The following is a 13,493-nucleotide window of genomic DNA, read 5'->3' as shown; positions in this document are numbered from 1 at the left end:
AGTGCTCACCTAAATTGTGTTTAAAACTACTGATATCAATTTATTTAAAATCGTGATTAATCGTATATTACCTTTATAACATTGTAAAACGCCATCTGAAACATTGGTCGGTCATAGAACCGCACTTAGTTTGAGACTCAGCCCTGATACCTTACCGGTGCATAATAAGGATGCCACCTCTAGGCCAGGTCATCCCCCGGAAAGGCCCCCACCTGGACACCCTCCGGTGGCGAAGCCACTGTAAGCGTCTTTGAAAACCTTCCATATATTAACCGTTAAAATGTTTTGCATCCTGCCGTCAATGTATTCTCCACCGAATTGAAGCGTGTAACAGGGGCGTAATGCCTACCAAGCTGTGACCAGCGACAGTGCGCCAAATGCGGCCAGGCCTCCAGCAGGTTTCACTCACGGCTGACGGCGGCGAAAGTATTGGCTCGTAAGCTGTAATTGTCCCGAGACAGAAGCGGTTGCGCCGTGCATCCTGCTGTTAGAGGCGCTGCTGCTCTCCCGATGGGTGAGGACTGTCTGTATTCAGGGCTACGAGAGTGGTGCCGTTAGCACACAGAGAGTATAGGTGACTGCTGAGTAAGAGAGCTTAGGAAAACAGGACGAAGAGAGCATGGAGAACTCAACGCACCCCGGAGAAATGCGGGCATATAATGGCTATACTCCAAATCACTTTGCGCTAATTGGTCCAGTTGCCGCCCCTACCGGCCCTCCAGAGCCGCAGCACCAAAATTGAAGGAGACCGCAACGCAAAATATGCGAGCGCGATCACTTTGAAAACTTCTTACGTGCAGACTGCCACGTCTGCAAAGTCCCTAAGTTGTATCCAATTATGCAGAGCCCCGCCTGGTCCCGCAAAGCCAACACCACGACATCCACTAGCGAGGGCACCACCTTAAGAGTCTTCTAAACTCTGCAGAATACCGCCCTGATGAGGGCATGCGCGTTATAATGAGATATACCTGATGAACTTTCTGCTTTCTTCTAGGACGACTCCCCAGCCTCGTCCGCCATCAACGGCCAGGCCACGGTAAGAAAAACTTACATTCTCCTCACTGCATCACTGGGAATGCTCTGAGGAAAATAACATACATTTTTTAAACTTTATAGGCGGCCCCCACCAGTTGCACCACCCCCTCCTATGTCCCCGCATGGGACTCCGCCACCGTAAGCGTATCCATGTCTCGTGGATTGAAGTTTACAAGCTGCATGAAGCATGCCTTTGCTCAACTCAGAGCTCTTCAGGTCCTCGGTGCTGGCATCCACCACCGGTGGCTAGATGACCATATGAACGTCATACTCTCAAATCCTAATCTCTCTTTGACTGATTACACAGTCCAAATAAATTTTAATATCTAAAACGATGCAGTCAACATCCCCCATTTTCCTTGCTTCGCCAATGATCACAGCAAGCGTCAAGACGCACCCAGAAAATATGGTAAAGAAATATCCACCGGCACCATACAAGGCTTCGCCAGCTTTTCGGAAATATCCAAGATATCAAATTTCTTTAAGTTTGAAACAACATAGAAAAGGTCATCCAACGCGCATCGAAGAAGCGTTGCACGTCGTACAGCAAGCATGAATAGAGATATGAACAAACGTTGCGCAATATGACGAAAAACACTTGCTCAAGCTCACGAACATAGGCACAAAACTAACCCCACTGTAGGCTGAGAATAGAGCGCACGCACTTTCTAGGACAAACAATCAACCACTCACGAAAGTAATTCCAGGCACATAGGTGCCAAAATTTACAGCGATCGCCTGATTTCACTACGACGAAACAGAGCTTGTGAGTGCGACTTTCAGTGACACTTTTTGTACCGAGCTTAAGTGCACTTCAGGGCCCCGGTGTTAATAGTGTACCTTACTTCTACCCTTGTTACCTCCGTACGCTTCGCAGTGGTCTTCAAGTCCATGGTAGAGAGAGGTTGGTCAGATGGTCCTTGATAATCACAAAGTGAACAAGGAAAAAAAAATCAGCGTGCTTGCCAACATTTCGATAAATGGAGTTGTCCCTTTGTCTAAACGAAGACAAGTCCAGATGAAGAAAAAAAGTCTAGTCCAAACGTTGGCAAGCGTCTTGTGGTGCTCCTGAACTGCAATGAAGCGGACACCAGAAGTTGTTTCCATGAATTATGCATAATATAAATTCCTCGAGTGCTCACCTAAATTGTGTTTAAAACTACTGATATCAATTTAATTAAAATCGTGATCAATCGTAAATTACCTTTATAACATTGTAAAACGCCATCTGAAACATTGGTCGGTCATAGAACCCCACTTAGTTTGAGACTCAGCCCTGATACCTTACCGGTGCATAATAAGGATGCCACCTCTAGGCCAGGTCATCCCCCGGAAAGGCCCCCACCTGGACACCCTCCGGTGGCGAAACCACTGTAAGCGTCTTTGAAAACCTTCCATATATTAACCGTTAAAATGTTTTGCATCCTGCCGTCATTGTATTCTCAACCGAACTGAAGCGTGTAACAGGGGCGTAATGCCTACCAAGCCGTGACCAGCGACAGTGCGCCAAATGCGGCCAGGCCTCCAGCAGGTTTCACTCACGGCTGACGGCGGCGAAAGTATTGGCTCGTAAGCTGTAATTGTCCCGAGACAGAAGCGGTTGCGCAGTGCATCCTGCTGTTAGAGGCGCTGCTGCTCTCCCGATGGGTGAGGACTGTCTGTATTCAGGGCTACGAGAGTGGTGCGGTTAGCTCACAGAGAGTATAGGTGACTGCTGAGTAAGAGAGCTTAGGAAAACAGGACGAAGAGAGCATGGAGAACTCAACGCACCCCGGAGAAATGCGGGCATATAATGGCTATGCTCCAAATCACTTTGCGCTAATTGGTCCAGTTGCCGCCCCTACCGGCCCTCCAGAGCCGCAGCACCAAAATTGAAGGAGACCGCAACGCAAAATATGCGAGCGCGATCAGACTGCCACGTCTGCAAAGTCCCTAAGTTGTATCCAATTATGCAGAGCCCCGCCTGGTGCCGCAAAGCCAACACCATGACATCCACTAGCGAGGGCACCTCCTGAAGACTCTTCTAAACTCTGCAGAATACCGCCCTGATGAGGGCATGCGCGTTATAATGAGATATACCTGATGAACTTTCTGCTTTCTTCTAGGACGACTCCTCAGCCTCGTCCGCCATCATTGGCCAGGCCACGGTAAGAAAAACTTACATTCTCCTCACTGCATCACTGGGAATGCTCTGAGGAAAATAACATACATTTTTTAAACTTTATAGGCGGCCCCCACCAGTTGCACCACCCCCTCCTATCTCCCCGCATGGGACCCCGCCACCGTAAGCGTAACCATGTCTCGTGGATTGAAGTTTACAATCTGCATGAAGCATGCCTTCGCTCAACTCAGAGCTCCTCAGGTCCTCGGTGCTGGCATCCACCACCGGTGGCTAGATGACCATATGAACGTCATGTTCTCAAATCCTAATGTCTCTTTGACTGATGACATAGTCCAAATAAATTTTAATATCTAAAACGATGCAGTCAACAGCCCCCATTTTCTTTGCTTCGCCAATGATCACAGCAAGCGTCAAGACGCACCCAGAAAATATGGTAAAGAAATATCCACCGGCACAATACAAGGCTTCGCCAGCTTTTCAGAAATATCCAAGATATCAAATTTCAGAAAGTTTGAAACAACATAGAAAAGGTTATCCAACGCGCATCGAAGAAGCGTTGCATGTCGTACAGCAAGCATGAATAGAGATATGAACAAACGTTGCGCAATATTACGAAAAACACTTGCTCAAGCTCGCGAACATAGGCACAAAACTAACCCCAGTGTCGGCTGAGAATAGAGCGCACGCACTGTCTAGGACAAACTATCAACCACTCACGAAAGTAATTCCAGGCACATAGGCGCCAAAACTTACAACGATCGCCTGATTTCACTACGACGAAACAGAGGTTGTGAGTGCGACTTTCATTGACACTTTTTGTACCGAGCTTAAGTGCACTTCAGGGCCCCGGTGTTAAATGTGTTACCTTACTTCTACCCTTGTTACCTCCGTACGCTTTGCGTGGTCTTCAACTCCATGGTAGAGAGAGGTTGGTCAGATGGTCCTTGATAATCACAAAGTGAACAAGGCAAAAAAAAAAAAAATCAGCGTGCTTGCCAACATTTCGACAAATGGACTTGTCCCCTTGTCGAAACGAAGACATGTCCCGACGAAGAAAAAAAGTCTAGTCCAAACGTTGGCAAGCGTCTTGTGGTGCTCCTGAACTGCAATGAAGCGGACACCGGAAGTTGTTTCCATGAATTATGCATATTACAAATTTCTCGAGTCGTCACTTAAACAGTGTTTAAAACTTCTGATCTCAATTTCATTAAAATCGCGATTAATCGTATATTACCTTTATAACATTGTAAAACCCCATCTGAAACATTGGTCGGTCATAGAAATCGACTTAGTGCGAGACTCAGCCCTGATACCTGACCGGTGCATAATAATAATGCCACCTCTAGGCCGGGTCATCCCCCGGATAGGCCCCCACCTGGACACCCTCCGGTGGCGAAACCACTGTAAGCGTCTTTGAAAACCTTCAATATATTAACCAGACCTGAATTTCACCCCTGTAATGTCACGGGGAAAATACTCTCTTTCCTGTCATTTAGGTCTCAGGGCTGCCATTTCCAGGTTCTGCCTGCGGTTGCCTGACCGTGGTTAGAATATATGTGACCCTGTGTACTTGCTCACTGACATATTTCCTGAGGCCCATACAAATCAGTTCGAAAAAACCTTCTTCTAGATGTGCGCCAACTTTAGCTCGACGGCCTGCGCCACGGCTGTCTCGTGTTTTAAGTAGTATGCATCCACATGCAATGGTACAGTCGCGAGTTAAAAAGGTTAGCACGATGACGTCACCGGAGCAGGCAACTGTAAGCACCACCTGTTTTTGTCCCACACCTTACTGTTGTTTCGGTCGTGTGTAACACAGTGGACTGTGGCGTGGAAGCTGTGATGCCAGCGCATTTGACAGCTGGTGATATCGCTCTGTCGTTGAGTAAAAGTAAGGAGGTCTGGAATTGAAGCCACGATCCTCCAACACAGCTTGAACATATCGTGCGAAACTAGCTCTAGCCTTGTTGGTCATTTAGAAAAGTCATTTAGAAATTACAGTTCCAAGAGAGACAAATTAATATTGGACAGTTCATTAATCAATCATTCATACTGCCTATGGCACTAAAAAACGATAGTGTCTTTGGAACCAAGGTTTTTCTGTTTTTTTTGTTGCTGCTGGAAGAATTAACTGAGCAATCATTTTGAATCAATCGGTTCTGATAGTGAGCCCAAGACCGCTACGTATAGCGTGCGGTCCTCTACCCATTGTGCCATATACGCCGCCAGTAGCTGACGATTGTTCTGTCGGTGTAGATATTATGACAAGTTTAACATTTCGTGTAGTCTCCAGGGTCACGCCCTCGCGTAGGTGCACACGCGGTGCACCTTTTTGAGACAGCAGGTTAAAAATATTGGTGGTTTAAACTAATGATAGGTCGCCCACCGCACTGGCTGTCCGTGGTAGTGGTCACTACCTAAATTCTAGGATACACTTGGCGTAAGTACATGCGAAAGTAAGGCGACTACACGGCGCGCTGCATGCGGAAGTCATGGGTTCAGCTCTCACTGGTGGGGCATGTTGTTCCTTATTTCTTGGAATTATCTCCCATCTCAAATCATTGCTAAGTTACTTCCAATTTGCGATAGTAAAGCAGAAGAGGAAGAGAAGCAGCAGAATTTCACTGTGCATAAATTGGTTGAAAAAAAATACTGGTTTTAGCAAGGTACACTCTCGTACTAGTTGGTTCAGTTGGATGTAAAAAAATCGAATGTACTGATCCGGAGTATAGGGGTTAAACACGACTGCGGCGGCCGCGTGTCGATGGAGGCAAAATGCGAAAAAGGTGCCGTGTGCTGTGTGACATCTCTACGCGATAAAGATCCCCAAGCGCTCGAAATCATTCCGGAGCCCCCACTACGGCACCTGTTTCTTCTCTTAGTCACACCTTCGTCTCTTCCCCTACGGCGCATTTCAGGTGTCCGCCGAAATGTGAGACAAATACTGCGCCATTTCCTTTCCTCAAGAACCATTTTAAATCTAGACATAGCACGGGGACGTCGTGCTTCATCTCCTCCCCTCCTCTTACGCCCGGCCTTGCCCCCCCCCCTCCCAAATGTTGGAATGTTTTAATGCGACAGCATTAGAGGTCCCGTTCACGAGATAAGTCGGCGTCTGTCCGTCCCTGTCACGAAAAAGCAGGTGGCCACCAGCCACGGACAGGTGGTGAAAACCTGCCCTCGGCATAGTGGACAACCAGCACACCATTACATTCCGCATCTGATCTTGGCCAAGAAACAGACAGCCTCCCGAAGACCTATCTGTTCAAAGAAGGGCCCTGCGGGAGCTAAGGAAGAGCAACCTGGGTCTCACAAGCCCCACTCGTGGCGGTGTTTGAAACAGCCACCTGTCAGTTCACTTTCGCATCTCTTAAACGCTGCGCCACTGCGGCAGGACTTGTGCGGGGACTCCCCGCAATTTATGAATCTGTGAAATATAAGGAGAACTTGTGTGGAACAGACCTTTAATGCAATCGCATTGGAGTCTTTAGAGTAGGTTAAGTGTTCTCATAGTTTGTGTGCACATTGTGCAAGTTTGTGTGCTGTCCGTTTGTTTTGCTTGGGTCGTCCCACCTACCTGTTCAAGGTACATGAGAGCTCGGCTCCCGGCTGAATAGACAGGAGGACTCATCGTAAAGCGTCGCGTTGCGGCAGTGTAGGAAACTGACAGCATACGCAAGCAGGGCTGCAAGAAAGATGATATCGTTTCCATTATCAGTATTAGGGTACTATGCGAGACGAAGGGGTGATCAAATGCGGTTTCATGTTCCGTAGAACTTTCTTGCCACCACTCCGTACGATCAATTTGTGCACGTTTCGCGAGCGAAAAACAATGAAAGTTGGAATTGCATCTGCCAGAAAAGTCACTGAATCCTACTGTGTAGTAGTACATAAAGCAGAACTGCACTCATTTCAGATGAGGACCTGAAATAATAATATGTTAACACTAACAGAACGAGCGAAGGTGGATGCAAGTGGCGCAAAATCATGCAATCCCTGTGAGCTTTCGTTCTCAGCATCACGCTGATAGCCATTTTTTTTTTCGTTTACAGATTGCCTCGTCGCCTTGCAAGGCCCGCACCCACTCCGTCCAGGCCACCGTGAGTTGTGACGGCAGTCTCTGCATGCAACAGTCGTTCACAAACGCGCAGTCTGCGGCTGACAACGCTGTACAAGGATGAGCAATTGCGCGTCGAGGAACCCAGGAACTATTTTAAGGATGATAATTTGAGGAAGGGCTAATTTAAAAATTGAACCGAGATATTTTGTTTGAGACAGCTTCATTGCCGTCTTTTGTTTTTTCTTTTTTTTTCCATCATGGTACTAAGTAAACCAAATCCTTCAAGGATGGACCACAAATGCACCTTCGCCGCACCTTGAGATGGACGGCGAGCTAGGGTGTCCATGAAAAGTGCTTTTCGTTCCATATTATGTGCCGGTTCGTCGCCAAAGGTAGAAAACAAAAGTAATGGTTGATAATGATGAAACTAGCACTGTCTCTATGTGTACGTAGAACATATAGTAGTGATGGCAGCTGGCTGAATCTCCTCCCTCTTAAGCAGACCGACAGAAAATAAACGGGTGCGATCGCTCTTTTTCTCTGCACAAGAAGACAGGGCAGTATGCGTACATTGCGCATGCAGTTGTCACCTTTGCCAGAGCCGTTGGTTAGTTTCCTGGCTACAAGGAGATAAATAGAGGACGGTGAACGATGCCACGTATTACTCCCGCGTGTGGCTGAGTAGCAAGCGAGAGAAGTGGGAGAAGGACAACATGAAATTCTCTTTTCATGCGACGAAATTTATCTGGTTAAGTGTCGCAGAAATCGCAAACAGAAAAGAAGCCACATCTGGGCGTGCTGCGGAGGCTCGTGCACTTCTCACGCCTTTCTTGCGGAGCCAACGCTCTGGAGTGCTCTTGGTTTTGAAGAAATGAAAGGCGCAGTAACTGTCTCATATCTCGGTGGACACCTCAACCACGCCATTGGGAAGGGAGGAGGATGGGAGTGAAAGAAGAAAGGAAAAGGTGCCGTAGCGGTGGGCTGCGGAATAATTTCGACCACATAGGGATCACTAACGTACACTGACATCGCACAGCACACGGGTGTCTGTCCGTTTCGCCTCCAAAGAAACGCGGCCACCACGGCCGCGTTCGGACCAGAGCACTCGAACTGAGTATCCGAGTGCGCTAACCACTGAGCCACCGCTCCATGTTCCCGAGAGCAGACGAGGCTCGTCTGCTGGGAGGTCGGGGGAGAGAGACGCTAAATGGCTGCGAAAATCCGCGGTGTGCTTCCTATCAGCACACTCACTTTACTTTCTATTATCATAGATTATATTTACTTAGCGGTTCTAGGCGAATAGCCTGTAATTCATGTATACTAATGCCTTATTCATCAGTACAAAGAAAAAACACGCAGCAAAAAATTGGGTGTCCCTACTATTATAAGATTACCAAAGAGAATCGCATCACAGGTCTTCAATTCCAAGTTTTGCGCTGTATATTAAGAGGAAACGCCTTTGCGAAATATGTCACACACTGTTTCCGTGAGGGGAACATATTTTGTAGACACGGGGCAGCACAGCAGCCCAAATATGGTGGTTTATTGGCTATCCACCTCTCTTTGCAAGCTCGAAATACTTTAAATATTTTTTTATTAAACCTTCTCTCGTTTAATTTTCAGTCCGGTCATTACGATGCACATTTGTGGTTGCGTGACTCGGAAGCAATTGGTCACTCATTCCTCTCCACATCCTTATGAAGCCATTCTTGATCAATCTCAGCGCTGGATTCTGTTCCGAAATTCGTCGTGGAGCGCACACAAAGCCTGCTCTAACCGTGCACGATGGAAACCACTTAATGTGCCGAAGCTCCGGAGTTACCATGCTGCCCAACTGCAATATATGCGGCAAAATGCAATTGCAGCAACTCAGTGCATCTGCCCCGACTTTCAGCATTGGCCTATTATGAATGAGGTCGACGCAGGAGTCACAATGCACGTTACGGCTAAGGCACTGAGTCTCAGATAGAGCGAACGTTCCTACCGCAACGAAAACGCAGGCCCCAGAACCCCGCGTGCAGGATCGCTCCGTCCATCCGCAGTTTTCATCGCGAACGTATACATAAGTGTTAAAAAATTCAGAGAGCACTGGTGAAAGCGTAAGTGCGTTATCGTGAGCGTTCGAACTCGACACAGGTTGCGCACTGAGAAATAAAACGAATACGCGCCTCCGAACGCCGATTCCACAAACGCTGAATCCATAAAGGTCCGTGCGAAACACTCGGGCACTCGATTTGCACGCTACTGCGGCCGCGGAAAGCGAAGCGCAGGCAGAACGACTAAGCAACTAGTTTATTCTTCATGCTGGGCCGTACAGAAGAAGACAAACACGGAGCGATCTGCTCGCTCGCCTTTTGTAGCGGGAGCTACACTAGGCTACCTGTCGAGCATTTCGCGGTACAGGCGAGACGCCAGTTGTGCGCATGCGCCGTTACCATGGCAATCGGGTTTGAGGAGTGGGTGCGTTGCGCGCACCCAGAGTTCACGGATGGAAGTTGTGAGATCGCAATAATTGGTTGCTATTTGCTTTACATTCATATATCCCTGGGAGTCCATAACACTTCTGGTGGAGTGGTGCAGTTGTTAAGTGAAGCGCCACTGCTCCACGCACCTAAGCCCCGCGATGGCAGGTACTGCATCGCTGGGGTTAGACGCCCTCATGCTTTGGCATATGTTGATCAGATCTTTCGTCACCTGAGATATAGGTTTCCGGTATCCAGCCGAACTGTCCTACCGCCTACTTCTACTGCGCACTCCGTAATGGTGGCGGTCAGATTATCGTTCAGTGTATGGACATTAAGATAGCCTTCCTCAGTTAAAGCTGAATATCTGTTTTGCAGCGATATCCTGAATTCTTTTACTTTCGCTCTTACCGCTAACTCGCTAATGGTCTTCCTCTTCACTGGCTTCTTCCGTTCCCTCTTCTAGTCTAATCGAATTCGAGACTTACCATTCTGTGGTCGCTACAGAGCACCTTTCCGAGGATGGCCACATCTTGAAGGATGCCAGGTTGAGCGCATAGTATGAAGTCAATTTCATTTCTACTCTCACCATTGGGGCTCTTCAGGTCCACTTCCTGTTCTCTCGTTTGCGGAAGAAGGCATTCATTATCTGTAAAATATTTCTCTCTGCGAAATCGACCAATAACTCTCCCCTGCTATTTCTAGAACATATCCCATAGTCGCCTACCGCGTGGTCACCAGACTGCTTGTTGCCCACCTTCGCATTGAAATCAACCATCAGCACAGTGTACTGTGATTTTGCGTTATTCATTGCCGATTGCACGTCTTCATAGAAACTTTCAACGGTCTGGTCATCATGGTTTCATGTATTCGCGTAGGCCTGCACAGGTTTCAGCTTGTACCTCCTATTGTGCCTAATTTCAATAGCTGCTACCCTCTCGTTAATACTATAGAGCTCCTCTACGTTGCCAGATATATCCAGATTAATGAGGAATCCCACAGCTAGTTCTCGTCTATCCGCTAACCCGCGATAGCACAGTATGTGTCTGTCCTTTACTACTGTACACGCCTCACCTGTCCTCCTAACTTCGCTAAGTCCTATGACATCCCATTTAATTCCTGCAAGTTCTTCAAACAGTACTGTTAGGATAGCCTCACCACATGAATTTCTAGCGTTAAACGTTGCCAGTTTGAGATTCCAATGGCGGCCTGTCCGGAGCCAGAAATTCTGATCACCCTCCGCTGCGTCACCGGTCTGACCGCCGCCGTGGTCAGTTGCTCCGCAGGCGCTATGGACTGATGGCCGAGGGCTAATTGGTTTGGTCATTGAAGGTTGTGGCCAGGTACTGAACCAGGGTGGCCAAATCCTGTTATGGTGAGGGAGTGCGTTGTCCGTTCTGGTCACCGAGATCAGGACGCACCTCTGGCCTGGTTATGCAATTCCATCGACACGCGAATTTTTTTTCCAAACCCGGTGGAGAATTGCGCGGCACCAGGATTCGAGCTCTGGTCCTCTTCGATGCGAGGCGGACGCTCTACCTCAACGCCATCGCTATCTCCATCTCCATCGCTACCTCTATCGGGGGAATTTTATGACCTAAAAAAAGTTCCAGGCCCACCTGGCCTTGTCTTCCGTATCTACACTGTTAGAAAAGAACGCCCAAATAGGAGTAAATGGCTTATCCTCTAGCGTACACCCAAAATAAGGTTTTATCTACACCATATACAAGGGAGGTATTTAATAGTACAAGGGAGGTATTTAATAGTACAAGGGAGTAAATTTTTTACTACCCACAGAAATGTTTCCAAAATTGGCGTCATGTTTATTTGCCCTCATTCAGACTCATTCTTACAGCAGTGGCAGTGAGGGAAATTATGCAGTTATTGCGGTGGCCACCGGCAACCCAGCTTGGGATACTGCGCCGCCCTAATGTGACCTGCGTCGTGCGGTCATTTCGCCGTCTGCAAGCCGATCGGCGGCAGCAGAAGTCGCCTGCTTGTTGTCTGCTTTTGCTGTACGAGCTTGTTTCGTTGGCTATATTTAACTAGAAACGAAAGAATAATAATTTCGAACTGATTACTCTCATGAAGGTACCTTGGTATGGCAGTGTTTGCTTTCATATTCAGTTTTTTAATGCTTAGCTTTTTAATATCACCCAGGAAAAATGCAGCGTCACCAGCTCAATCAAGAGCTCGACGTTGAAACTATGTTCTGTCACAGTTCCATGTTCATGAAAAGTACTGTAATTTGTTGAAACACACCGCGAGAACCACACCGAGAAAAAAGCTGTGAGAATTAAGTTTATGCGGGGGCTCTAACGGGTGTGTTGAGACTAAAAAAGAAAGGTCAAGTATGGATAGGGCACTCGAGGCTTCAGAAGAGCAGTTCATTTATGTAGCTTACTGTAGCGGAGAAGGGCGAGAAGCCCATATCTTGTACCGCGGCCGACACCCGTGAAGGAACAGAGGTGAGCAGAGATCCAGCGACTATGGCAACCAAGGAGCCGTGACTCACCGCCATTATCAGACGACCGACCGAAAGAAGATGAAACGCAAAGTGGCGGTGCGGATGGCGCAAAATGATTTTTCTGCTCCATTCAGGACTTGGGGTACATTGAGCCAAAGAAACTAAATTTAAAAACGGGAGTTATGAGGAGGAGAGTCCTCATTTGTGTTTCATTATTTTTTGCAGGGAGTAAAATAGGTAGGAGCACAAGGGAGTAAAATATTTACTGCCCAAAAATGGTGTCATGCTTATTTATCCTCATCCAGGCTCATTCTTGCACCAGTGCCAGCTGCATAAACGAACAGTTAGCTGCGGTGGCCGCCGGCAACCCAGCTTGGGATACTGCGCTACCCTAATGTGACCCCACGTGACGCGTTCGTTTGGCCGTCTGCAAGCCCAGGGGCGGTGTAGGCGGAGGCGGCAGGTGTCGTCTGCTTGTCGTCTGCTTTAGCTTTCCGAACTCAGTTGGTTGCCTGTGGTCATTGATATAGCGATGCAACATTGGAATCAAAAGCTAACAGCTGAAAAGGAGTCTCGGAGCAGTTTTCATGGTCATCCACCAAGCTGTAGATGATTAAAAATCAGAGGAGAATAAAATGACAACACCTCCGGAAGTATTCTGGTATGGCATTGTTTGCTTCCATCTTCTCTTCTTTAAAGCTTGGTTTCTTAAGATGTCTGCGGAAAAGTGTAGCCTCACGAGCTGAATCAAGAGCTAGGCATTGAATTTATGTTCTATCAATGTTCCTTGTAGATGCAACACACTATACTCTGCTGCAGCGGATGGCGACAGCGACAGCGAAAAAAGCTGTGAGAATGATGCCTGGGGGAAGGGGGGGGGCTCCATTGGGATGGCGACACTAACAAAGGAAGGTGAGGTAGTGTTGGAGCGCTGGAAGCTTCACAAGAGAAGTTATGTAGCTTATTCTAGCGGAAAACGGCGACGAGCCGGTATCTTGCAACGCGGTAGGCGCCCGTGAAGGAGCACAAGTGAGCAGACACCCACCGATGATGGTGACCACGAGGACGTCCTTCACCGTCATTATTACACAAATAAGCTCGTGCAGATAAGACGCTAGGTGGCGGTGCGGACGACGCATAATTGTGTTTTTTTTTGTACCACTGTAGACTGGGGAGCACTGAGACCAATAAACTTCGTTTCAAAATGGGAGTTAAAACAAGAGGAGAATCCTCATTTTTTGTGCCTCATTATTCAAGGGTGGAACTAATTCAGGTCATATATCGCATTTTTGATTCATATTGATGAATAAAATGCTTCCGCACAGGCAGTATACAAGAGGGCACCGA

At 47.7% G+C, this 13,493-nt stretch overlaps 1 protein-coding gene across 1 annotated transcript in view; it reads left to right on the top strand.

Moving 5' to 3' along the window:
• LOC144113689 (uncharacterized) overlaps positions 1–13,493 on the top strand; it is an 82,239-nt gene that overhangs the window by 24,954 nt on the left and 43,792 nt on the right. The window contains exons 26-30 of the mRNA XM_077646938.1: positions 995–1,036; positions 1,117–1,173; positions 3,141–3,182; positions 3,263–3,319; positions 7,210–7,257. Of these exons, the coding sequence (XP_077503064.1) occupies positions 995–1,036; positions 1,117–1,173; positions 3,141–3,182; positions 3,263–3,319; positions 7,210–7,257 (246 nt within the window). The remainder of the gene's footprint in view (positions 1–994; positions 1,037–1,116; positions 1,174–3,140; positions 3,183–3,262; positions 3,320–7,209; positions 7,258–13,493) is intronic.

The sequence above is a fragment of the Amblyomma americanum genome, chromosome 1 (assembly GCF_052857255.1).
Source record: "Amblyomma americanum isolate KBUSLIRL-KWMA chromosome 1, ASM5285725v1, whole genome shotgun sequence".
NCBI classification, from domain to species: domain Eukaryota; kingdom Metazoa; phylum Arthropoda; class Arachnida; order Ixodida; family Ixodidae; genus Amblyomma; species Amblyomma americanum.
Note: the sequence above shows the minus strand (reverse complement) of the source record. Positions and strands in the feature narration are given on the sequence as shown.